A 25,719-nucleotide genomic window follows, 5' to 3' on the forward strand; every position below is an offset into this window, starting at 1 on the left:
ACATTATTTCTTTTTACATGCCATTCATCCCCGCACAGGATATTTCATGCTCCATATACCGTTATTTGCTCATCCACCTTTTCATTATATTATTCCAGTCAATAGAAAAAGCAAACACACCAACTTCGCAATGGAGAAGCGTCAAAAGCCCAGGAGTCAACCAAAAAAAAAAAGAACAGGGGTGCTGGTTAATGCCAGAGTTTACGCTGCTGTAAGCAACCTATGGAGTCACATCAGACTTTCAACTAATACGTGACCCTCACAATGGTCCTGGCAATACAGCTGCCGATGGCGATGGCACTGGGGTAAGGCGACAGCCACACGTTCTGTCTATACCGAAACATGTTGCCTTTCCATTCAGACGCACTTCTCTCGCTTGACACTATAAATCGTAATACCACCCATTTGTCTATCTTTTCACGTTTTTTGGCCTCTGAAAGCATAATTATATTAACGAGTCATTCAACCTATTGTACCGACGCACGTGGAGTTTAGAGTCCTTAGAGATGATTTGTGTTGAATTACATTTAGTGAGGGCCTTCGCAGCCATTTTTTTGAAGATTTTTTTTTTTACTGAGAAAGTGTTGAGGTAGATAAATTGATTATAGTTGTGAACTTAGAGAAATCGCATTTTCCATTATTAATTAACTAAAATTAATTTCAGAAAAAAAGGACACTTGTTTTTTTTTTGTGTTTATATAGAGTTATATATGTTAATATTAAAGTTAAAATAGAAGAGATTTTTACGAGAGGTTGGAGAGGATGTAAAACAAAGAAAGACATTTGTAACATCAAAAGAAATAAATAAATAATAATAATAATAATAATAATAATAATAATAATAATAATAATATAATTTCAGGAAAAATTGTAAACTGTTTTTTCTAATGAATTTTTAAAAATAAAAAAACCTTTGGAATCGTTTGCTCAGGAATTTGATAAAATTCTATATTTTTTTTGTATTAAATATCTCACCAAATTGTAGAGTTTCGTTACACTCAATTAAACAAAATTTGTACAGCAAATGATCTTTTAATTACATTACGACAGAACTTTTATAAATTTTATTTGTCGATTGAATTAAATTTGCGATTTTTTCTTGGTAAATCCAAAGAATTCAAAAGAGATGGTATTAAAATTAGTAGAGGTGAGATGGGTTTCCTCAACGGTCCCATAAAAAATTGGGGCTCACATAGTGCATAATAAATTACGGAGCGAAACGGGTAGTAATAATGTGGCAAACGGCGTTAAATATGGTCGGTTGTGACAGAGTTAATAGGGTAGGTGGGACCTTGTTACTGGGTTTTATAAAGGCACCTTGGAGGACCCTATTATATCTTCGGTACAATAAGCCCTTCGATTTTATTCAACATGATTAATTGTTCATACTTAATATCTGAAAATTCCATCCCCGTGTGCTCTACATAATACTAGTGTTCATACTCCCAAGATGAATAATTATTATGCAATAAAAACTCTCAATAATTATAAAGAAAATTCATTAATTGGAAAAGAGGGAAAATGTTACACTTTTTTATCGAAAGTTCATATGAATTAAATTTCCCAAATCTTTTCCTTGCAATTTACTTATTTAAAAAAATAAATTGTTGAAAATGAAAGAGAATAAACTGAAAAAATGTTAAACACCTAAAATAAATAATCTAAGTCCATTGCATTTGTTTAAATATAAATTTAAAAAATGACACGACAAAATAACGTGATTTTCCAACAGAATTTCCTTCGAAGCGCTCAATTCAGTCCCGCAATCTTCTCATTTTTTACTTAAAAAATTCCACTCAATGATTATTCAAAAGGCTGTTCAATTCTCTCATGAATTTAATTCCGGTAATTACGTATTCTCGTAATAACAAGAAGTACATAGCTTTCACAACTGGCAAGGTAATAAACTCCCGCGTAGTTATATTCTCGTCCCCGTGGCTTTAAAAGCACAACCACTTCTCCCCTTTTATCATTCACGAAAACCGGCTTTCTAACTGGCGTAAACCTTCTCAACGGCCTTTTGAAATTCATCGGTTATATTGGGGTCCATCACGTGTAGTCTAACACGACAATAATTATTTGATGATATAATTTAAAACCAATAAAGAGTCTGTCGTATGGGATTTATCACTAATTCTCTGAAATTTATTTTTACTTCTTTTTTTTTTTCGTTGTCGTTCGAAATACTTCGCACGTTGTGTAAACGCATATTTCAAATATTCGATAAAAAATTATTTCAAAATTCGAATTTCGCCAGTATCAACGATTTTTTGACCCCTGTCACCCTCTGTGACCTCCCCTATGAATTTTTAAACCTTTTTACCGATTGTCGGTAACGTCTAGGATGATAGAACGATTTTTTTCATTTACCGTCGACTGGTAAATGAGGAATTTATATTGCCGACTACAAGCGTTCGATCAAGAGAACATTCCCGAAGCGTCACTAAACTTCTCTAGAATCTCTGGCAGTTCAACTGTCAATGGAGTGTTGCAGAGTTGGTGTAGACATTTGTGATAATTTTGTTATAAATTAAATTTGGAGTGATTGCAAATGAAAATAAATTGATCTGACAATGGCGAAACAATCGACTCAAGAATTGACATTCCTTGACAGCAGATTCAAGATTCTCGTCGCCACCGACTGCCATTTAGGTTATGAAGCTAAATGCAAGAGAGGTAACATTTTCATTGTTGATTAGGTATTTTGGAATTGTTAATTGAGGGGAGCATGGATGGGTGATAGGGGTGTATTGGGAAGGGTTAATGGTTTTTAATCCAGGGATGAGGTTTGCTGATTTATGTGGATTTATGGTTGAGGTTATGAGGCAGCAGAAAGCCGAGGTGAACCTTGAAAATTGCACTTTACAATTAATTGTGAACGAGAATAACTATGAAGACTCGTTTTGATTGTTTTTGAGATCAATTTCCATTCAGTTTAGTAACAATCATTTATCTAATCGATAAATGTAAAGTTTTATAAAGAAATTACACCTTTTTTGAAAAATATCACAAAAAATTAATAAAAACTGACTGTCGAGTATAAAACTTCAGTAAAAATTGCAAAGTTATTCTAATTTTCGTAGTGTTAAATTATTCTGACGTTAATATCATTTACATAATGAGTTGTAAATGTCGATGGTTAGTACAAGTTAAATAAATACAATATAACATGAAAGTTAATAATACTTTTTGTTAATTAAATAAAAATGGAATAGGTCATCTCACTATTCTGGAATGTTATTATCCAAATCGATTTTAATTAACCAAAAAAAATCTGGAAGACTGAAACAAATGTGCATTTACCTACTGGCGATTGGCATCTTAAGTTTTTTGGAAAATTCCTTTCTTTTTCTAGCACAAGAGTTTGACAGTATCATCACGTTCGAGGAAATTTTGAAAACAGCCAAGGACAGGAATGTCGATTTTGTTCTACTCGCTGGAGACCTATTTCACGATGCCAAACCCTCACAACGTATCGTCCTCGAGAGCATGAATTTGCTGAAAAAATATTGCACAGGAAATAAGTACGAATACAGTTATAACATTCACATCTCTATTCAGATGCAAGTGATGGAGATTTCTATGTTTATAAAATTTAAACAAAAGTTTTCTTTTCTCCGTACACGAAATTATTGCGTTGTCAATTTATCCGTTTTTTCTTCACGTCATAAATCTCCATTTTGTGTCACTCACCCCTGTAAACTCTGCCAAATTATTAATAACTTTTTATATTATTCTCAGGGCGATACCATTCGAGTTCCTCAGTAATCCTGAAGACATCTTCCCCAACAAAGCTGTGAATTATGAGGATCCGAATTTGAACATCAGCGTTCCAGTATTTTCTATTCATGGAAATCATGATAATCCAAGTGAGATGGCAATACAATTACCGATATTTATCAATTACCTCTATTTGAAGGGAAATAATGATTGATAATTAAGCATCTACCCATGCATTATACAGTTAACATTCGTTCGACTATTTTGACCTTGAAAACATCCAAAGAATTTTCAAAATAGAATATCTCGATCAAAAACTTCTGCGATGGTTTCATTCGTAAACTACTTATTGTCATGATCAGAAGAAATTTAATGTAAATAAATAACGAATGTTTTCATTTCTAATCCAAAGGTTTTGAGTCGACGGGGACCTTGGATATTCTGATGGCGTCAGGATTTATAAATTACTTCGGAAAGTGGAATAACTTGAAAGAAATCAACGTAACTCCAATGATCTTTCAGAAGGGAGCGTCTCTGCTAGCTATTTACGGTCTGGGTAATCTCACAGAGCAGAGACTGTCGAGACTTCTTCGTGAAGGAAAGGTAAAAAAAAACTTTAGAAAATTTGGAATTCTATGACAAATAATCAAAGTAGAAGATAAGCGTTTTTTTAATGATTCCCTCTTCATTAAAAAGGTTTTCTGAGTACAGATACATTTTTTTAAATTATTAAAGTAATCTGAAGAGGATGATTTTCAGAAATTTCTGTCAATTAAAAATGTTCACTCACCCCCAGGTGCATTTCCTCCGTCCCTCGAACCTCGACAACTGCTTCAACATCCTGGTTCTCCACCAGAATCGTGCAAGGCACGCGGAGAACGAGTACATCGAGGAGGATCGTTTTCCCTCCTGGTTCCACCTGATAATCTGGGGCCATGAGCACGAATGCAGAATATCCCCCGAGGAAATTCAATGTCGGGAAGGGGGTTATTATGATATATGTCAGCCAGGTAGCTCCGTCGCCACATCCCTCAGCGAGGGGGAGTCTGTACCCAAGCACATTGGCCTTCTCTTCATCGAGAAGGATCACTATAAAATGAATGCAATCAAACTGAAAACAGTGAGGCCCTTCATCTTCAGGGATATTTTTCTTCCCGAGATAATCGAGAAAGGATACTGTGACTTCTCGAATGAAGGGATCATTGAGTACATCGATGACTATATCCTGAACACAGCTATTCCCGCAGGTGTGAGGATGCTGTCAGGACACGAGGAACAGCCAAAAAAACCTCTAATTCGTCTGCGTATATTTTATACTCAAGACAATCACGTTGTCGACGTTTCTCAGCTCTCCCACAAGTACAGTGACCTAGTCTCGAACGTCAATGACATGATACTTTTCAAGAGATATCGTAAAGGTCAGCCTAAAAAGGTGAAGAATGATCACTTTGATGATATCACTGAGGACATAACCGAGTGCTTCCAGAACAGATCAAATGATCCTCTGGAGTGGACGAAGACTGTTCAGAGTGGCATCAACAAGTACTTTGAGAAACATGAATCCATGCTGAAGGTGATGTCCCTGGCTGGTCTCAACGAGGCTACTCATCGGTTTGTCATCGCTGGAGATGATGAAGCTTTTGCACAGGTGATGGAGCATCAGATGAAAAAGAGCATTGATTACCTGATGACTAAGGACTTCGAGGTCAATCAGGAGTCGGTTATGGAAGAGCTGCAGAAGTATAGAGAAACGAGACTAGCGGCTAGTGGGGAGGATGAGGAGCTGAGGGAACTCCAGGAGATGCTGAATGACCCGGTTCAGAGGAATGTGCTGAAGCTGAAGACTGCTAAGGTGATGGACACAAGTTCTGATAATGCTGGAGGCACTGGAACTGGTAGGGGAGGACGCAGGGGACGAGGACGCGGTCGGGGAGCTGCTGGGGAGGCTGGCAGTACTAGCGGGACGAGGGGCAGGGCGGGGAGGTCCAGGGGGAAACCGGCACTGAATGTCAGTGTTATTCGTGACCCCAGTCCTGGTAGGGGAGATGGTTCTGATGAAGCTGATGTGAGTTCATAGTTTAATTTAATTTTTACATTAGCCCTTCGATAAAAATATAATTTTGGACCGATTTTTCATCCTGACTAGTTTTATTTTTGTTGTGAAAATATTTTATAAAAATATTATTGAATTAGTAACTGATGGATGATAATTTGATTTCAGACAAAAGCATTCAGACGCTTTGCTGCTCCATCGAATCAACCTAACACTTCTACAATTCGGGTATCGAAGAGTCAGAAGTCAATATATTGTCATAGCTCTGATTCTGAGTGAATATCGAATATGTAAACCATTTGCAGTATTACTTTTGTTTAGAATTATGAATATTATCCGTTACTACCATGAGAAAACTATTTGAATAAGGTTATAAGAGAGGCATGTTGAGTTTTTAATGTTCTTGGATATTTTTTGACACAATAAAAATCCAATATTTTCATACAAATTCCTGTGCTGAATAGAATATTCAATGGAGAGGTGGAATTATTAATACTGTAATCAACACAACAAATTCATTTATTTCAATTCATTGATAGTATCTATATTGACATTAGTCTGTACTGAACTCCAGGTGAACCTCAGGAGTAAATTCCCAGATTTGAGGCCTTCAATTTTAATATTCCTTTCTGAGTTTTATCTAGATCGATTTTTATTGAATTTTATCTAAGAGAGCGAGTCAATAAAAAATTATTTTTGCCACTGTGAGGTCCCCAAAAATTATGAATATTTATTCTTACAAAACTAGAAGAAGTTGAGAATAATTTCACAGAGAATTTTAATAAATATTGGGGAAGAAGTGCGTACAGGGAAAATTACAAATAGGTGTTTGTCAGAAGTGCTCAGATAGAAAACTCATTAAAAATTATATTGGCATTTAGCTGTCATTTGCAATGACAGCAGATTGACAAAATAATTTTCAATAATTTTTTTAATAATAAAATGGGCTTAAAAGTCCAGAATAATTCTTTAAGTATTTCAGTCTTTTGTTGATTGATAACCTACGAGCAGAGCATCAAAAGATTTGCCACCTAATCCCCCTCCCCTACTTATTTTCAATTTGCTCACCACTGACTTCTCAATATTTATAAAAAAATGTTTTTGATAATGTTTCCAATTTTATCTAATAAAACAATAAATACTTATTATTTTTGAGGGATCTTTTAGTGGCAAAAAAAATTTACTATTTCATGAATTTTGAAAACAACAAATCAAACGAAATCGATACAAATAAAATTCAGAAAGGAGTATATCAACACCTGAAAATTCAATAATTTATTTGAAATATATTACAACTTTTCATCTCCATTCCCCCTCCCTAAAAAAAAATAATTCCCCTTGCGCTCATCATCCCACCAGGTCGGAGTCTACACAGTGACCCCAACTTCCCCCAGTATTTCCGAAAGTTTCTCCAGATGTTTTCCAATCACCAACGAATATCCCTCCCGACTCCTCGCAATCAGCTGAAACGCATTGATATACTCCAATTCCGAGAACTGCGATCCGTTCTCCAGTACATTATTCAGAATATCCTCTGGAGTTTCGTAAAACAATTCAAAATACTGTCTCGCATAATCAAGGGCGAGTTCCCGAGCCATCGTAATATTCGTCAGAGTCTGCTGAAGTGTAAAAACATTTCTGCACATTCTCTGAATCCCTCCCTTATCAATCCTATCAATATACTGCGCCGAGGTGATCAATATTTTAGCAATGAGATGTCCCAGTCCCTCAAATATATATTTACTTTTCTTCTGATGTAGCGTCGATTGCAGTGACTCATCTATGTTCTGGAGGACTCTGCTGAGTTCCTCGACCCTTGGATCAGCCTCCTGAGGATCCTTGACACCCCCACAGAGATGACTGTACTCCCCCCTGGGTAATAAATAATAAAAACACTGGACCCTCACCTCCAGATGTAGCACAAGTGTACACGTATTTGCGAGCTCTTCAAACTCATCAGCAACTTGCTCCAGGGACTCCACCAGAGAATCCGACACCCTCGGCAAGTCCACCTGTTCACCACTCCCCCTAGCATGACTCATTTCAGCAATTAACGACCTGATGGACAACGAGAACCACTCGACACTCTCCTGAATGAGTGCAAGACACTTTAGTTGTCCAACATCAGACAAAATTTCATGTGAATTTATTCCCCCTTCCCCCAGAGTACTCGCCAGTATCTCCGCCTCCCTGATGTTCCTCTGTCTGACCTCCTCAGGGCTCTCCTCCTCCTGTGTCTCCTGCCTCCTCATCGTCCACTTTCCTCTTCCCTTCCTCCCAACGTTGCTCTTCATGTTGTCCCAATTCGGCAATGACTTAATGAATCTACTGATGTCGTCGTCCTTGAGCCAAGCAGCTGAGCAAATTCTCTTGTCCTCGCTATCAGGTTGGATGATCCCCCTGTACGCACCCTGACACGTCTCCCTGTAATTGTGAAGGACATTCAGAGCTAGTGTGCAGAAATGCTCTGCCTGGAGGGGCAGTGAGATCATCAGGGACCTCAACTCAGCGACACAACGTTCCACCTCTACTGTACTCTGCAAAAGGGGTCTCGTCAGTCCCAATTCCTTCATGAGCTCGGGTGGTGTTGTGGCACTCCAAGCATCTGATCCCTTCGTTGCTGCGTCAATTGTGGTCGCCACCATCACGTGATGACGCCCCAGGAAGACTTCTTTCACGTAATCAGCGATGAAGCTGTTCAGGGTGCAAGGGTTCGGCTTGCAGTCCAGGGCCCTCTCGATTTCCTCGATGAACTGCATCATCGGTCGGAAGATTATCGTGATGTTCTTGGGGTCCGGTTCGCAGACTAGTCTCCTCTGGCTCGATATGTTGTTCTCCCTCGTCAAATTACTGTATCTCTGATCTTTGAGGTAATTGTTGAGGGTCTTCGGGTGGGACGACAACTCGAACTTGAAGAGAGACCCTCGGAGGGGCTTCTGGGGCCTCTTCTTGGAGAAATACGTGTTTATGTCGACGGTACCCTCGGTCAGGGCTGATGGCTGGAACGTGCCCTCCATCATGTTCTGAATGTCAAGGAAATCGGTGAGGAGGAGCTGGAGAACTGATTGAATTTTACTCCAGACGTCTGGCATCTCGTACAAACGAACGTCCAGGTTGTACTTCTTGCAGACGTGGGAGAAACTTCGCAGAGCTGTCCCGTGGGCAGTGGCCACCGAACGGAACTGATCGAAGACCGTGTGCAAGAGCTCCACCAGGGGATTGTCTCCAGTATTGACTGGTTCAATAATTCCATTGGGCTCGATCCCTGTCCTCGGTGATGTCTTTATTGAATTCTTCTTTATTTGCTCCGATGTTCTTGAGATAATCTTCAGGAGCTCTGACTGCATCTGCACTTTAATCGCCTCGACAGTCTCGGGGATGCTGTTGAGGAGGGCCAGACACTGAATTATTATCGCTATGAAGTGCTCGGAGTTGTCCTCGGGATTGGCGTTCTCGTCCTCTGTGATGTTAGTCAGGTCCTCCAGGTTCAGGTTTGATCTAGAGGTGGCTGGATAATTGACTTCCAGGAGGGAGCGTTTAACTTTGTTTCCTCTGGAGCCACGACTGTCGTTCCCTCGCTGAAAATCACGACCTGAGCCTTGACGCCTCAACAGGACGTCTCGGGTTGTCTCCAGGTACAAGTGACGGGAGAGCTCCTCTAGGAGCTTCTGCTGGAGCTGCTGCTTCTTCGTTTCCAGCTCGAGACGAACCTCTCGGAGGGCTTCCACACCCTCCAGGCTTCCGTCGCCCATTGATAGGGCTGACACCAGAAGTTGAGTTGCATGGAGGTACAGTTTCTTGTTCAAGTAGTGGGTGAGACGTGAGGGCACGTCTCGGAGTTGGTCTATCTCGTTGAGCAGCTGCAGGACGTGCTTGTGCTCCACACCCTCCAACCAGAGCTTCATCAACTCTTCTCGACGACAACGAAGGAGTTGTTTGCAAGCGTTCAGGTTCTCTTTCACTGCGTGAATCTTCTCACGGGAAGCTGTCACTCGTTCCGAGAGATTGCTGAATATTTTCATTACCTCGGTGAGGTCCTGATCGTGGAGGGACACCAACTCATCCAGACGCTGATCACTGCGTTTGTATTCTTTCTCAAGTTTTGCTTTTTCAACTTCTCGTTGTTCGTTCGTCTCGGAAGCTGAGAGCGCACGAATCACTGAGATCAAGAGGCCACTCTGTGAAAATAATCGATTGATTGGTCAATTGATCGATTAACGAACTGATTTAGTTAATTTTTTTTTAGAGAAGGAGAACGCAAAACAATTTTTTTCTTCAATTGAGGTGAATAATTCTGATTAACTCCAGGAAAATTTGCTAAAGACTTCTTCAAGTTTTTGTTTATTTCTGGATTTTTATTGCAATTCGAGTTTTTATGGAGACAAATTTTCTTTGGGATTAGATGAATAGTTATAGAGCATTGTTCAAGTGGAAAAAAAAATGTTTTTCAACAAACATTGAGTAACAATCGACGGTGGAATGTAACCTCACAACATCGTCGAGTGAATTGAATTCCATTATTCATTTTTCTCCTGTACTTACAGTTTCTTTTGTTGGTTTTATACCACGTGGTGGTTTTATTGGCGGTGCGACAGACATTATTGTTCGTTAATTTCGACAGTATTACACAGGATCCACTGAGTTAACTGTCAAATGACAGTGGGAGGTGAACGCTGCTTCCTATATGACAAACGACACAACTCCCCAATCGCACATGGCGGATTCATGGAGACAATCGACTATTTTACAGCCATACTAGATTATTTTAGAATCGATTGTGGATACATGAAGCCTTTGACTTCCCAAAAATCGTAAAATAAATGCAAAACAGGCAGCAGTACCCTGGATGCTGTGTGACTGATATGACAAAGAGTTATTAAGGTATGATATACAGGGATTGTGCTGAGCTTCCAATGTTTTATTAGTTTTCCACTTATTTATCAATAAATAATGAAAAATTCAACATCAGGTTGGTCGACAGATCAGTAAAATTTGATATTTTTCAATAGATTAACATCATATTATCGAGAGATCATGATATTAGTTTAATAATATTTTGAGACAAAATGGCGACTGCGCTACCTCGTGAAGGTTTCGTGAACTTGTCCTCCTGGTTCGCCCTTCACAGGTTCAGACTACCTCTCTATATAATCGATAGTCGAAGTTATTGGAGGTGTCAGTTGTGTTTTGTATTGTTCAATGTCTGTAATTACTAATTTAATATGAATATAAACACTATTACAATTTCTGCTGTGCGACCTCGCACGAGTATCCTGGATAAATCCCTCAGCAAAGGAAAAGGGGAAGTCAGTCTGAGCTGTTATGCTCTGCTGTTTTCTGAACTGGTACAGTACTGTCAAAATCGTGTGTACACTGTGCCAGAGCTTCAAAACAAGTAAGATAATCAATGACAGAATAATTAATAATGAAAAAACAACAATTAAAATGTTACATCATCATCCCAACGTGTTCCAGGAACTTATCAATTCTGGTAAATTCATTTTTTGATTTTTAACCTCTTTGGAAGGGTTTGTTCATCATAGTCAGAGTCAGAATGTCATCCATAAAATTATAGTTTACGGAATGCAAATAAAAATTGTGAATTAAACATTTTCTGTGTAGAAAGACAACAAGAAAAGATACGTCAACCCATTTTTTTCAAACAGCTAACAATAATAATTGTAATAACAATTACTATTTAATGATAGTAACTCATCGGGGATCTGGTTATGTGATTTTTTTAAACTATTTTTATATTTTTGATTTCAATTAATTTTAAAGATTAACTGAAATGGGAGCAGAAGTTGGACACAGAATGACAGATCTCCTCATAATGCGAGAAAAAGGTGGCAAACGAGAGGTGAAACTCCTGAATGTCCTCTTATTCGTTAAAAACACACTATGGAAATCGCTATTTGGCCGTGAGGCTGATAAACTGGAGCACGCCAATGACGATGAGAGAACTTACTACATAATCGAGAAGGAGTCACTGGTGAACAAATTCGTTTCTGTACCCAAGGACAAAGGGAGCCTCAACTGTGCTTCATTCGTAGCTGGAATCGTTGAAGCTGTTCTGTGTGACTCTGGTTTTGTAAGAAATCCCTTCATTTTTATCTTATTAATTTCCATTTTCATTTTTATTGGTGAATCCACGTGGACAAAACTCAATTTGTTTAATGGTGTCTGCTACTCCGGAGAAATATTAATAGTTCTACTTGTTGCTAATGTTTATGATTTTTCAGCCAGCAAAGGTCACTGCACATTGGCACAAAGGCACAACGTACATGGTGAAGTTGGACGATTCGGTGATAACGAGAGATAAGCAGCTGGACGAGCGATGATACTAATTATTGAAATTATTTACTGTCTGTTTAGGTAATAAAAAATTATGGAAAATTTTTATCTGTCGATTCGTGTGGTTAACTCTCTCAACTCTAAACCTAACTCTTAACTCTAAACTTTAAAAGAAAAAGGGCTAAAGGGTGACTAATAGAGAAATATAGGGGAAGATGGGTTTGAAACATAAAGTTTAAGTAAAAAATTGGAAATAAAGCCATTTTTCATGTGTCCACTTCACCTCAATCCAATTCTAGAGAAACCAAGAGACGAGTTCTGTAAATTCAATTTTTGATAGAGATCAGTGCAATACGAATCACGTAATTACCTTTAACGTTTATTTCCCCACAATTTATGTTAATATTATTTCTACAATGAATTTGCGATTGATTATTGTGTTTAACAGAATCTATAGTCTCTGTCGTAGTAGCTGACGTGGCCGGTACGACGGAGATGCTCGGTCTTCCTCTGTAAAAACAGAAAATCGACAAAATGAGTTGAGAACTGGAGCTAGAAAATCGTGACAACTCTGGTGATATCACGAAGAAAAATCGAATAAGTCGAATAAATAAATAAATAATGTTTAACTAGTTTAACTGTGTGAATGGAAGAGAATGTACAATGAAATAAAAAAATAAATATTTGTTTGAATCCAAGTTTTTGAATATTATATTTGTTCCACTGAAGAGCTGAATGGAAATATCCACTTACTCTGTCAGCTCCGACGATGAGTATTCCAATGATCATGGGCAGAATTGTCGCCCCGAAGTGGAAAGCAGCATTTCCCCAAGTTGGTTTGAATCTCTCGTATATGGTAGCACGATGAGCTTGGAACCGAAGGATAGCAGGATCTTCCTACAGTAGCAACCAATAACAATTAGTTACAAAATTCATGTAATTAATTATCTAATTTAATTTAATGTCCTTTGTCGATTTTGCTGATCCACGATCTCAATTTCTGCCACATTTTTAATCACAAAATATTTCTACAAAAGTTCCTCGTTAAGGGGGAAGTCTTTTGCATGAGTCACGTGACCAAATTGACTTGCAGACAAAATAATTTTTTAATTTCACTGAAACCAAAATGTCGACGTGTTGCGATGCCTAAATGTCGCAAATTGAGATTTATAAACATCAAAAATTACGTCGGATGTAATTAGAAAAGCCAATTAGGCTACGTGATCCCTCTGGAGGACATCCCTAATATCCTAGTGACATTTGTCGCATTAACATCAACAATGTCCTTTTTCTGTTACATAACTCCAATCGACCAACGAGTCTCTCAGTAAATAAATTAAAATAGGTGAATGTGAATTGAAAAAATAATGGAGACCATTTTTAATTTTCCAAAAGGCGAAAATATTGATTGGAAAGTGTCGAAGGAATTCTGATAATAAATTGAGTAAAGAGGAGTGTCATAACAGTTAGTTGAGGTTAACTCCATGTTTGGTACTTACAACTACGCCTCCAAATCCAGTTGCATGTCTGAATGGATTCAACCTCTGCTGGAGATACTCGTGACGAAGTGCAGTAGCCCTTTTCTGTTTTTCCTCGAGGATTTTCCTCTGAACTGGAGAAATATCGAAGACCTCACGACCCGACATTTTCACAGCGGATGGAGAACTGGTTATCGGCTGCTCTGGTGTTCAAGGTCTCTGGGTGATCGTAGGATGCTTGAGAAATACGTGGGGATACCGTAGGTCGATAAAGTAGATGTCTAAAGGGTCGAGCTCTCATGGTAAGTGGATTGCTGAATAAATTGCTTGATTACTTACCGTTAGTTACCCAACGTCAGCGTCGATAATTTATCGGTTTACACGCCTCCAGAAGGATTTTGCACAACTTTGCATAATTAAAAAACCCGAATATTTATTTAAAATATTGACGTGACAACGTCTTAAATTAGGTTGCGGCTGGGAGTCACTTATGAAAAAGTGTAACGCCCGGTAACGTTACGATGAGTCACCGAACGAGAGAGAGGCCCGCCGAATGCCTTGCGTCTCTCTCCCACTCAACTATGATCGGTCTCAAATAGGAGTTAGTTAAGTTTAAGTTTACATGTACAATGTTTTAGTAAACAAAATATATTTCTATAGTTAAAATTTGTGCAATTCTTATTTTCATTCAATTCCTTGTTCCTATTGTGCAATTTAATTATATTCATATCAATAAATATTCTACCGAGAAAAAGACGTTGTCACGTAAAATCTTCGCCCGTAAAACCGACTTTTTTATATTAAAAATATTTCGATAGCGTGTGGAGCATCAGAATATCACGAAGAAAAGTCTTTTGTTCGATTTTTACAATGAAAAGTGCCAAAAAGAGTGGATAGATATTGGAAATATTTTGCAACAAATTCCGGTGCAAAATATTTTCCAGTGCAAAAATATTCCAATAAAAAAATTCATCCGAAAGAATGAAATTGAGCCTCAATATTTCCTGACGGATATTTTTTATGTAAAAAATCGTAATCGTAAAGACAAATATTCGATAAAATTGAGGTAAAAATGCAAATGATGAAAAACGTAGACGAGAGAAGAAAAAAAAGTTATTTAAAAAGTGGTCACCATCATCAACATTTCCACAATCTCGCGACATAATTTGTTTTTCATCTATTTTCTGCAATCGAATACCTCACGTATTTATTCATAAGCAGTAACCGAACTGTGAGGTGATACTGGGGATATCATGCGGGATGAAATTATATGGCTTTAGTGGATGCACATGGGATAGGCATATTCAGTGAACCCCTATGTAGTCGTTCCTCAAAGCAATAAAAAAAGAATGAAGCGATCGTTTCATCTATATCTCCAGTTCTTCAGCTATTAATTAATCTAATGATCACATTTTGCAGATTTTGGAATATAAAAGAGTTTGTCCAGTCGTTCATTATTGGACTTTTAATGAGAAATTCTGTTTCCCTATTTTTAATGATAGGGATTTTAATTAGTTATAGCCGAATTAGTGCGCGACGTTCAAGAATTAATGAATAATTTAATTTGATAGATGGAAAGTTCCAATTTTGGTACCAAAAAGCTTGAATTTTGCTCTATATTCATTTGTCTGTATATGTAATATATAATACATATCATATACATAATACATAATATGCATAATACATTATGTATATGATATATAATAAGCTGTATTACATACAAATATTTGGCAAATCAGAAGACTTTTCGGAACAGAATTGAATTTTAATTTCCAAAGAAAAAAATTATTCATATCTCGTACGTTCGACTACGAATGGCCTCTTCAACTTCAAAAGCTGTTCTCATAACTCAGTTAAAGTTTTTTATGTACACAAAGTAAGAAGAGCACTTAAAACTGATCATTGAGGGGAGGGGGAAGGAAATTGAATTCTCAAGGCCGCCTATGAAACTGATATCGGACAAAAGTTCCGCCGATCTAATGGAAAATGATTGGAATTCCACAATATCAATTTTCGTTTGAAGTCGCCGTCATTTCATAATATGAAAGGGTCAGAGTCACAGGTATTTTTAATTAAAAAAATAATTTTCTCTGGTATCGATACGAAAATTATTTATTATTACTCTCGTGCAGAATTTTGAACACTTCGGGGTGTTGAATAATGGCTTCCTTTTGCCTTCGGTCGACCTATGGGACTCGATACTTCACTCACAATAGTCTCGATCCACTTACGGTCACGTTCATTTATCGTTGGCGGTGCAGTTTCCACTTTGGCTTCATCCAGGGCTCTATGAGTAAGGTATTACGGTAGAGACTCTGCAGGGGGTGGTCTTCATCGAGTTGATCGCCCATTTTGATGTTTAAATTTATTTGCACCGCTTCTCATGTGATTTATATTTTTTTGATGATTTTTAAGACTTTTTTCAGATTTTTAATGCAACTGAAAAGCTAAATGCAACTGAAAAGCTAAATGTTAATTTATTCACAAGTTACTAGCTATGAATAATAAATGAAAAATACAAAAATACTTCTTAATAAAAATATTTTAACTTTGTAAAAGTAGAAGTGACTGATATGGATTAATAAACAATTCAAGCATTTTTTAAATAGATTATATTTATTTCCTGGTCCAGATTTATTGTTTTGTGAAAAACGGATGATTAACTCTTATTACGGGGGGAGTTAGCAGTTCCAAATATAAATAATCAGAAATAACGTCTGAAATCTGGTTTCCAAAAGCGTTAAATATTTGAAAAATATCTCTAAAATCCTTTTAAAAAATTAAAATCAAATGAGAAAAATCGCAAATCAATTTAGAGACATAATGAATGAGTGGACCAATAAACACAAAATACTCGTCGGTATTGTGAGATGATATTTTGTCAGACACCTCGACTTCCAAATCAATTGTGATTTTTTCAGTACCAAAAACTACAGATTTAATTATTCAATTAAATAGAAAATTACATCATATGTTGGACGACACTAAAGGCAATAAACAGACTATATAAATTTTAATTGAAACTGCAAATTCATTCTCATAATAAATGTAATTTCCTTGTTCTCTGGTAATTATAACAATTGCAGTTTTGTTGAACTTTCTAACGGTCTATTTGCTCCCTCAAAATGCCTCTCAACTTGAATTTCACTAAATAAATGACTCACAATTGGAGCCCCACAATTTGAAGCTCCAGCAATAAACGACTTCCATTGAAAGCCAACCACCACCAAAACCATAATTACTTACCTATTACGTTTCTCGTATTTAGCTACCAATTTTTTCAATCCCAGTATTTCTTTCTGCGCCGCCTTCACATCACCATCGCGCTCCTCATTAATTCAACATTTACCATCATTATTTGACGTTAACGAGAAGATTAAACGCTTCTGGCGTTAAAATTACCTCAAGAAGTCCGGCGAGAGTCGTCAGATCATTGGCACGATTTTCAGCGAGTTGATTAATTGTGATTACTTCTTGTGAAAGACGTGTCAATTGTGCACAGTAACTCTGCTCCCTTTCCATCATCCCTTCCCATGCTTTCTCACGGCTTGATAGACCATCGCGTAGTTCCTCCATGTCTTTTGTCATATTATTCAATTCGGTTCTGTTATTAAAACAAAAATACGACAAACAAAATTTTTTTTCAATTAAAACATTGATGGTGACACCGTATGAACAGTATTTCCAATTATTCCAATTATTATATTATTATTATTGGAAATCTATCGATAATTTTTTAACCGTATTAACTTTCCAAAGGTAATGAATGAGGCTATTTATGAAAAAAAAAATCATCAGACGTTTTCGAATAATTTCATTCACTTGACAACAACAAAAAAAGGTCAGAGTTCATAAGTGTCTATTGTAGATGCAGAATAAGATTTTGAAAAACTCACTTTGTAATGAAAACAATTGGCTCCTCCGTATTATTTTCCTGAATTTTTTGGCAACAAGAGGAACAAAAATTTCCTGAAATCCTGGTACCTGAATTTTCAAAGTCAATTCCTCTTCTTTTTCGATCCTGAAAGAAATAACAGACATCTATCCGATAATGAATGAGTTAATCCGGCGATATTGGGTTCACTTGAAACCTCCATATTTACAGAGGATATTTGATGGAGAATAAAAAACCGGAATCGATTACGGTATTTTAATGATGCGCATGGTAACGAGAGCTGGGGTGCAATTGCTCGGTGATAAAATAGACTTTTCCTCACCTCAATGTTTTTCGATGATTCGGTTTTCATCGAGAGTTTGTTATCCATAGTAATTAGACGCTCCTCCAGTTCTTTTGTTCTGGCGCCCTCCTGGTGAATCCTGTCAACAATTTTCAACTCAATCAAACCAGGGGTGAATGGATACAGGTGTCAATTTCGCTAGTGGATGTTTCGTTGATAAATACGTCTGAGGTTTCACTCAGGAAAATGGAAAATTTCGAGAAGCAAAAATTGTTTAAATTAACGAACCAAAGAGAAACCAATTAATTGTTCAAGTGATCAGGACCTAAACGATTTTTCTATTGAAGAATTTCCTGGATAATTTATTTATAATTAAAAGAGTTTTTCACAGATAGAAATAAAAATAGAAAATCTATAGATCATAAAAAAAAATAGATAATATCGACCTCAAATCGTCATTTTTTATCTCAAATTTAATGAAAAAATGTCGTTCGCGTTTCCTTCCCACCCTGATAGGAGATGATGAATGGCCGACAGTGGGCCGACATTTGGCCAATGCTGGCCGACAGTCGGCCGACTGTCGGCAATTCCGCATCTCCTGCCAGGGCACTTCATTACTTTCTTTCTGCGGTTCCTTTTTACCCCATCTTCCTCTCGATTACCGTAATGTACTCACTGCGCTTTCAGGAACACATTCTCATTGAAAAGAGCAACAGTACGTGCCCTCATAACTTTGATTTTGTCCTCTTGCAATATCCTGACAAACTCTGGATCCTGGGGTACATCCATGGGTAGAAGTGATGTGGTGGACGAGAACTTTTCACTTCCCCCTAAATAGTTTTTCATATAATTTTATCAAGAAATTTTTGGGAAAAATTTCCGGGAAATTGCAACGACTTTTATATATTTCCCAAAGACTCACAAAAACTTTTCAAGTTACGTTCACTGAGAGTCACCTAGCACAAGGTAATAAAAGGAAAAGAGGTTGCAACAGTTACGGAAAATGTGTTTCAACACCTGTCACCAACTTTCTCACATTTTCCAGTATTTTTCTATTATAAGAATAATTGGAAAAATGTGATTCAATTTCAGGGAGGCGATCGGTGGGTAAAAGTCAGGGAATTACTCGATAAAATTAACCTGTTGAATTGCTGTCAATTCGAGGGCTCATGGTGCTTGACGCTTTCACGAAGAGTCTCGACATTTTTTTATTCAAATTTTTAATGATTGCATCCAATCAATAACACTCCGAGTCAAGTGAGCGCGTAAAGTCCTTAATCGCTTGATAAAAAAGAATAAAAAATATTTTTATTGGTTAACGGTACCACTCGGAACGATTGTGTAGTGCACTATTGATTTATTTCTGGTGCACATTTTTTTGTTTTACGAGGCTTAGCCACATTTGTAAATAAATCAATCAAGTAATCAATTAGAAAATCAATTGAAATTAAATAAGTTAATTTTGACTCTTTAACTTTGACGAATGGACTCGTGGGAATGAACAGGATTTAATTGTCATTAAAATCTCCTCCTCGACATTAAAATTTAAAAATTGATGAAAAAAGATTTTCAATTGATTTACTCACACTTTTACGAATACACGAAATTTTCAACACGACTTTAGCAGAGTATATATCACGTCAATGAATACATAAATATATTCGAAATAAATGCCATGTAATCAATAACTTTATTCGACTGATTAAACTTATATTTCATCCGAATGGCATTTGGTGCTCCTAAAATACGGAATTTAATATTTTCACAATATATTTTTGTTAATTTCTACTATTTGACATTGAGGTACACTATCACCAGACTCTATATAAATATTACTCCATGATACGAATAATAATTTATAATTATTTCTTAATTTAACGTTATTACAATATTTATATTATGTACACAGATAAGTACTTGAGCGCATCGTTTTCCGTGGGCTTCATGAGATTAACAACAACGTGAGTTGTTTTGTCATTCATGAAACAAATAAATACTGATAGAATCGCATAGCAATTATTTATGTCATATCTTCGTCGTTCCCAAGAGCCGCTAGTTTGGAATCACTCCAGATAACTTGAGAAGTAAAAGCATCAGTTTTGGGATTTTAAGTATTATCAAAAGCTTGGAAACTTTCTTACATTAATTACACTAGATTTATTTGGAATGTCCACATCCTTCTGGAGGATAATAAATGCGAGACTTCCGTCTCGTAATAAAGGGAAATAAAAATTCAGTAGAATTTACCGTATTGTTTAATAAAATTTCTCTATCGCTTGGGAATGATTATCCAATTTTTTGAAATTTAGTGAGCGAAACGGTAATTTTATCCGACCAGCAAACGTTATGGTAATTTCTAATGAATTTTTCTCTCCATCAACCGGGAAATTTACTGGTAATTTCAGAATCATCACGTGACTACGTAATTTTTACTAAATATTTCTCTTCATGCAGGAAGAAATAATTTCCCGCCTCGAAATAATTGAATGGCAGAAGTTGATGTTTTTTTTCATTTTTCGATCAGCTAATTAATAACAATTCATTAAAATCGAATGGTTCCCTCGTAGGGTGACCGATCTAGGGATAAGATGACTCGTATTTCGAAGCCCAAGACCTGTTCCCCAATGTCCCAGCACTTTGATCGCCTTCAGAATGTTTTATCGCGTTATAAATACCAATTTTCGAATACACATTTTTGTCCCTCAATTTTTTGAGTCCCCACGTATCAAACGAGAGACACCATCACATGTTTCCGAGATGTCGAGTGAATCATAGCAATGTGATTGCTACGTCTCGATGATTGTGCTGTCAATGATGTTGTAATTGTTGTCCTCGTGCTGTGGTGATTATTACTGGTGCCAAAGCAGTGATGTGTACGTGAAGGGCACCATCCAGAAATCCAGGAAATTGCCTGCAGGTTCCTACCCAAGGGCGTGATAAGTACGGAAATAAAAATTTTATTACAAATACTACATTGAGGATTAGTGGGACAAGAGGTGGGGGCAAAAAAAAATTCTCGAAAATTTTCGCGTACCGTAATTATCAATGTTTAGTAAAAAAAAAAAATATGTAAAAATTTGAGAGCAGAAGTTTTATTTATGGAAGTTTTTTTGTAATTGTTTAATTTCCTGTTTTAGTTTTTTATGAACTAACTCAATAATATTGTCAATCAGCAAAAGAAAGTCTGTTGTCCTGACAAAATTTATAGTTCACGATTTTTGTTATAAAAATAATGAAAATAATAGGCCTGATGACCCGATAATTTCGATTCTTTTCCCTTTCAAATTCTTTACATCACGATAAATAATCGAAATGGATTCATTAAATGACTTAACAATTTCACGTCACAAATCATAAATATTCTGAATGCAAAAGATTAACCGGTCTCCTGCATTCGTATACGAATAGTAAAGTCATTCCTCGGAAGAAAATTTCCAAATAAAAAGTAAAAGAACGAATAATGCACGATCATAGCTGGTATTCCCAATGATTGACATTCGGAATGATTGAGGACCTTTTTCCCGGTGAATTTACAATGTTCGTTCAAGTGAAGTCTTCAGCGACATAAATTCAAGGGAAAACGAAAGAACAATTTATCAAATGTTCCTGTCATCATTCTACACGACGAATATTCATAGCATACAATAGAATCTTCTGATGCTGGTGGAAATAGAGAAATGAAATCTTCAAAGGGGAAGGTCATGAACGGATGAGAAAACAAAAACTAACAAGAATTTTATGACCTGCATAGTTTGATAGCCCATTGTATCTTATATTTACTTGATTTCATTTGATTTTATGGTCCAGTTGAGTGAGAAAAAAAAAATTTTCCCAAACATTTAATTACTTGAGAGTAATTATTTTCGTAAATTTATTCCATTGAGTCATTCTCAGGGGAGGGGGTGGGTACTTGGGTTCAATGATAAAGAACTTATTGCTCTTAATGATGATTATGGTCTAAAACATTCCAATTAATTCAAACCTAATGAGGATTGCGTGGAAACAACGACTGGAAGAATTCGATATTGAAAATGTAAAAACGTTTGTGAAGTAAATGAATATTTTTCTGAAGGAATTATTAATTGCACTTGTTTATTTGTATTTCAATCTCGCTCAGGGCAGTGTAACTACCAGCATTCCAGGATTTATCACATCTGATTCTCTTTTTTTACTGAAATGCAGAAACTGAAACTCAAACCGAAAGATATATTTCCGATACGGTTTAACTCGAAGTAAACATGTGGAAGCAATTAGAGCTTCAGTAAATATGAGCTACGTTGCAAAGGCATTAGATTAATCGTAAATATTTCTGATTTAGCAAAGGGGTTGAGGCAACGACTGAACGATTGAGTGATGGAAATATCAAAAGTTTTTAAAAATATACCGTCTCCCCGAGACTTGAAATATAGAAATAATCGTCAATATTTTCATTCATGCGTGCAATGGTATAATTTCCTGGAAGAGACTAATGATCTGAACTAATTACCTGAATTCTAAATTTGGAATTTTCAAGGAAATTAAGTCGTTGGTGTGACACATTAGTCGGGAAGCAAAGCGAGGTCAGTGCGATTTAAATAACAAATTTAAAAACATTTCAAAATTTTAATTTATCTCTTCAGTGGCTCAGAATTGGCTTTAAATTGATGGATTAATTTGAAATTTCCATACACCAGCAGTGAGTAGATTAAAGATCAATTTATTCTGCCGATCTTACCGTACGGTTTTGCAGAATGATGTGCTGAAGAAACAATAGATGATCGGATTTGCTGCTGAATTGAGTGGAGCCAAGCTCTGAATGAAGGTTGCTATCGCAATATTGGCCTGCGTGCGCGGTATGTGGCCGTACACTTGGAGCAAGTCGAATATAATGTAGGGACTCCAACATAAAACGAACACTGTAACAGACAAGATATTGATGAAATTGATTTTCTGATTTTTGCATAATTTTTTAAATTAAAATTTATTTATGTGTATATTTATATTTTTTTTTTAAATCTATCTCAACATTTTATGAAGCATCTGTTGTCGTACTCTAGCACTGCAATGAATATAATAAATATAATGTATATAATATCATAGGATATATTATTCCTCTTGCTAATTCATTATTTAGTGATGAATTAATGTGAAGAATAGACATTTGTATAATATATCCATTATATTATCCTTAAAATATCTCTTTAGAATAATGATATATAATTATAAATATATATTTGATTTGAGTTGATAAGATTATTTATTATTTGATTCGTGATACTTTCACACTGTCCTAATTCAATTTATAAGAGAAAAATTGTAGTCTTTTTTTAAACAAACATTTGCTCTCCACGTTCGTGTGACTAAAAATAGAAACATAAGTGATTCTCATTGATTCAACCTAATAAACCTCGAGCCATTACAAAGTTGCCTCTAGTTGAATGATGATAACAAGAATATTTCTAACGCTTTTGCGAATTTCCCTCGAACTTTTCAATTATAAAGTTACAGTTGATTTCTTTCGCCATTCGCTCCCCCATTTTTTTCAAACCCTCCCACGTCCATTATTTACCCAACTAAATATTGAAAAATGAACAGATGAATAAATCTCAACTGAAGTAATTGAGATAAAATGTGTAACTGCAAGTATTGGCACCGTACAATATACATTGTTTATGAATCCTTTGTTTGTACAAATGATGCAATATTCAATCACTCGCCCACGCAATTTCCAAATAGTTTATCATGTGTCATTTAAAAAAATGTAGATATTCAATCGTTTGGGGGAGGATTCAAGTTAATGAAAAAATTTTACAAGACACACCTTAAACAAAATAAAAGCGCAATTTATTTAAATTAATTTCACGATCTGGATATACTTTTTTCAGAGTGTTATCCATATTTTTTATTATTTTATTTTGTTCCCAGACTGTCAAATAATTTTAAATGGATTTTCCATCACCATGCGAGCCCCTTTATAAAAACAATGAAATAAAAATTCAGGAGTAGTTACGGTACCGTTTGGTAATCGTATTGACTTTTGGAAAATAAAGGAAAATTAATAATAAAAATAATTGTACCGTCTGAGACAAATTCCCTGACTATTGTTTAATTTTTTTTTAAACGACTGGATAATTATTGATACCAAGTAGTTGAAGGTTTTTATTAAATGAAATAATCAGCGATGGAACGATAAAAACTTACCAAAAACAATGACAAAGGTCATCTTAACAGTCTTAATTTTAGCCCGTGGTATGAGGCCCCTGGAAGACGCTCGTCTATCTCTCATGGGTCCCTGCCTCAATACACTACTCTGCGACCATATCGTCGCAACAATAACCGTGTAACATCCACCGATGATAAATGTTGGAACAACGAATAACGTAAAACTGACTAGGGTCATGTAAACACGCCACTTCAGCGGTGAACTCAGCTCGATCCAGCACTGTTTTTTACCCTGGACACACATGATAACGAACGCTTTATTCATGAACGCAGTGAATTTATTTTGAATGTTTATCGTACCTCAACCACTGTTTCCTCGTAAAGAAAGATGATTGGAATGCTGAAAGCTGCCGACAATCCCCAGGCAACAGCGATGAGGGCTCTAGCTCTCCACCCTGGAAGAATATCGATTGTTCACTTATTGAATACTGAAGTTCAATCTGAGGGAATCAAATCTAATCCCCTGAGAGTGATGATGCAAATTCGCTATTTTTTCACTGGAGCAAACTCTTTTGTCTAGGATTTTAATTACGGAATTACCAAATAAATGTAATAGTAATAATATTTCAAACAAAATTATGAAGTCAGTGGCGAAGTGGTAAAATGAGAATGAAATTTGTAATGAATTTTTTAATGAGATTTTATCGTGTAAAATTGACTTCAGACGTGAAGTTTTTGTGGTTTCCATTGCTAATGTGTTGATTTTCTAATGGCAAAGAGACAAACAATTTTTTTCTGTGAAAAAATAAATTTTGAGTTATTTAGCTTCAAATGAATGGAAAAAGGGAGGGATTTAAAGCACGAGATAAGAGGTTTTTCTCTAATTTGAAATTTTGATTAAACTATATCTGATATTATATGAATAATAAGATGCTTGACACCATCAAATATAATAAGCTGACATTTTCCACAAGCATTGGAAGAGAGTTCTAGACCTCAATTTACATAAAGATAGAATTTGTGGTTTTTCTTCTTCTGTTTTCATTTTCAAACAAAATAGTACAGCTATACATGCACACCGAGTCCCATTTGGGAATTTATTTTCCCATCACTACTCACAACTTCCAGAAAAGTTCATCGGTCGTGTTATCGCGTCATATCTGTCTATGGACAACGCCACCAAAACGTACGTTGAGCTGTAGGTGACCAGTACTTGGCTGAACCTTATGAGCTTGCAAGCTATATTCCCAGCATACCAAGTGACCGTGGAACGCCATACGATGTCTGTTAGCACCGAAATCAAGCCAACTAGTAAATCTAAAAGATGAGAATAATAAAATTCATTAGTACTCTAAGCAACAAGTAAGGTAATGACTTTCTGACGAGTGTGAGAGCTGCACGAGGAGGAAAATACTCTCAAAATTACAGAACATCAACAATCTCATTACATACTCATTACTGACTTTATATGCTTTTATGGAATGGTAAAAATATTTTTTATAAAATAGTTCTCTTAGTGCAACTTAATATAATTTTAATTTTGTTGAAATCGGAGCGAAACGCAAACGAAAAATATTCTCGTCTTAATTAATGTTTTACTCATTATTCATTCATCAAACGTTTTCCCAGAATAATCAGGTGAAATGGATAATAATAAATACTTCTAAAATGGAGAATATCATTCTCAGATTTCTGTCTGTAAATTCACTTTGTGAAGCGAGTAACTTCTCCTGATTCTGTTTCAATATTTTTTAACATAATTACATCCCCCGCATTTTCCATAACGAGAGAAATTAGCCCGTTAAACGACGAAGGAAATTGCTACTGAACTTATTAATGGTGCAGTTGAGTGGAA

The 25,719-nt window shown here is 36.1% G+C and overlaps 6 protein-coding genes across 12 annotated transcripts in view; 2 read left to right on the forward strand and 4 right to left on the reverse strand.

The window, feature by feature from the left end:
• Positions 1-2,438: 2,438 nt before the first annotated feature.
• LOC135168191 (double-strand break repair protein MRE11) lies at positions 2,439-6,189 on the forward strand. Its single transcript, XM_064132137.1, has 6 exons — positions 2,439-2,676; positions 3,356-3,524; positions 3,742-3,869; positions 4,133-4,323; positions 4,517-5,785; positions 5,942-6,189. The coding sequence occupies exons 1-6, from the start codon at positions 2,574-2,576 to the stop codon at positions 6,050-6,052; spliced, it is 1,971 nt and encodes a 656-aa protein (XP_063988207.1). The 5' UTR covers positions 2,439-2,573; the 3' UTR covers positions 6,053-6,189.
• Positions 6,190-6,274: 85 nt separating this feature from the next.
• On the reverse strand, positions 6,275-10,790 carry Sec8 (Secretory 8). The gene is made up of 2 exons (XM_064132136.1): positions 10,316-10,790; positions 6,275-9,951 (listed from the first exon to the last, which is right to left on the reverse strand). Exons 1-2 carry the CDS (start codon positions 10,370-10,372, stop codon positions 7,141-7,143), a joined length of 2,868 nt encoding a protein of 955 aa, XP_063988206.1. The 5' UTR covers positions 10,373-10,790; the 3' UTR covers positions 6,275-7,140.
• Positions 10,791-10,909: 119 nt separating this feature from the next.
• On the forward strand, positions 10,910-12,760 carry Trs31 (TRAPP subunit 31). The gene is made up of 3 exons (XM_064132138.1): positions 10,910-11,168; positions 11,555-11,864; positions 12,016-12,760. Exons 1-3 carry the CDS (start codon positions 10,996-10,998, stop codon positions 12,112-12,114), a joined length of 582 nt encoding a protein of 193 aa, XP_063988208.1. The 5' UTR covers positions 10,910-10,995; the 3' UTR covers positions 12,115-12,760.
• Positions 12,426-13,748, reverse strand: LOC135168193 (NADH dehydrogenase [ubiquinone] 1 beta subcomplex subunit 4). Its single transcript, XM_064132139.1, has 3 exons — positions 13,567-13,748; positions 12,821-12,964; positions 12,426-12,577 (listed from the first exon to the last, which is right to left on the reverse strand). Exons 1-3 carry the CDS (start codon positions 13,711-13,713, stop codon positions 12,509-12,511), a joined length of 360 nt encoding a protein of 119 aa, XP_063988209.1. The 5' UTR covers positions 13,714-13,748; the 3' UTR covers positions 12,426-12,508.
• A 1,620-nt stretch (positions 13,749-15,368) lies between these two features.
• On the reverse strand, positions 15,369-19,207 carry LOC135167848 (uncharacterized). Of its 2 annotated transcripts, none has more exons than XM_064131458.1 (7): positions 18,864-19,207; positions 18,400-18,553; positions 17,763-17,862; positions 17,442-17,566; positions 16,948-17,149; positions 16,792-16,874; positions 15,369-15,832 (listed from the first exon to the last, which is right to left on the reverse strand). In XM_064131458.1, exons 1-7 carry the CDS (start codon positions 18,925-18,927, stop codon positions 15,664-15,666), a joined length of 897 nt encoding a protein of 298 aa, XP_063987528.1. In that variant the 5' UTR covers positions 18,928-19,207; the 3' UTR covers positions 15,369-15,663. The 2 variants fall into 2 exon arrangements, with proteins under 2 accessions (XP_063987528.1, XP_063987529.1); XM_064131459.1 differs by having other exon boundaries at positions 15,697-16,681.
• A 151-nt stretch (positions 19,208-19,358) lies between these two features.
• LOC135167847 (cardioacceleratory peptide receptor-like) overlaps positions 19,359-25,719 on the reverse strand; it is a 36,330-nt gene continuing 29,969 nt past the window's right edge. For 5 of the 6 annotated variants that reach the window (XM_064131453.1, XM_064131456.1, XM_064131452.1 and 2 more), the window contains 5 exons: positions 24,984-25,181; positions 24,225-24,319; positions 23,904-24,156; positions 22,438-22,618; positions 19,359-20,644 (listed from right to left, as the gene is read on the reverse strand). In XM_064131453.1, coding sequence (XP_063987523.1) covers positions 20,449-20,644; positions 22,438-22,618; positions 23,904-24,156; positions 24,225-24,319; positions 24,984-25,181 — 923 coding nt within the window. In that variant the 3' untranslated portion in view covers positions 19,359-20,448. The remainder of the gene's footprint in view (positions 20,645-22,437; positions 22,619-23,903; positions 24,157-24,224; positions 24,320-24,983; positions 25,182-25,719) is intronic. The other variant, XM_064131457.1, reaches the window with a different exon arrangement.

Source organism: Diachasmimorpha longicaudata, chromosome 12, assembly GCF_034640455.1.
Source record: "Diachasmimorpha longicaudata isolate KC_UGA_2023 chromosome 12, iyDiaLong2, whole genome shotgun sequence".
In the NCBI taxonomy this organism is placed as follows: domain Eukaryota; kingdom Metazoa; phylum Arthropoda; class Insecta; order Hymenoptera; family Braconidae; genus Diachasmimorpha; species Diachasmimorpha longicaudata.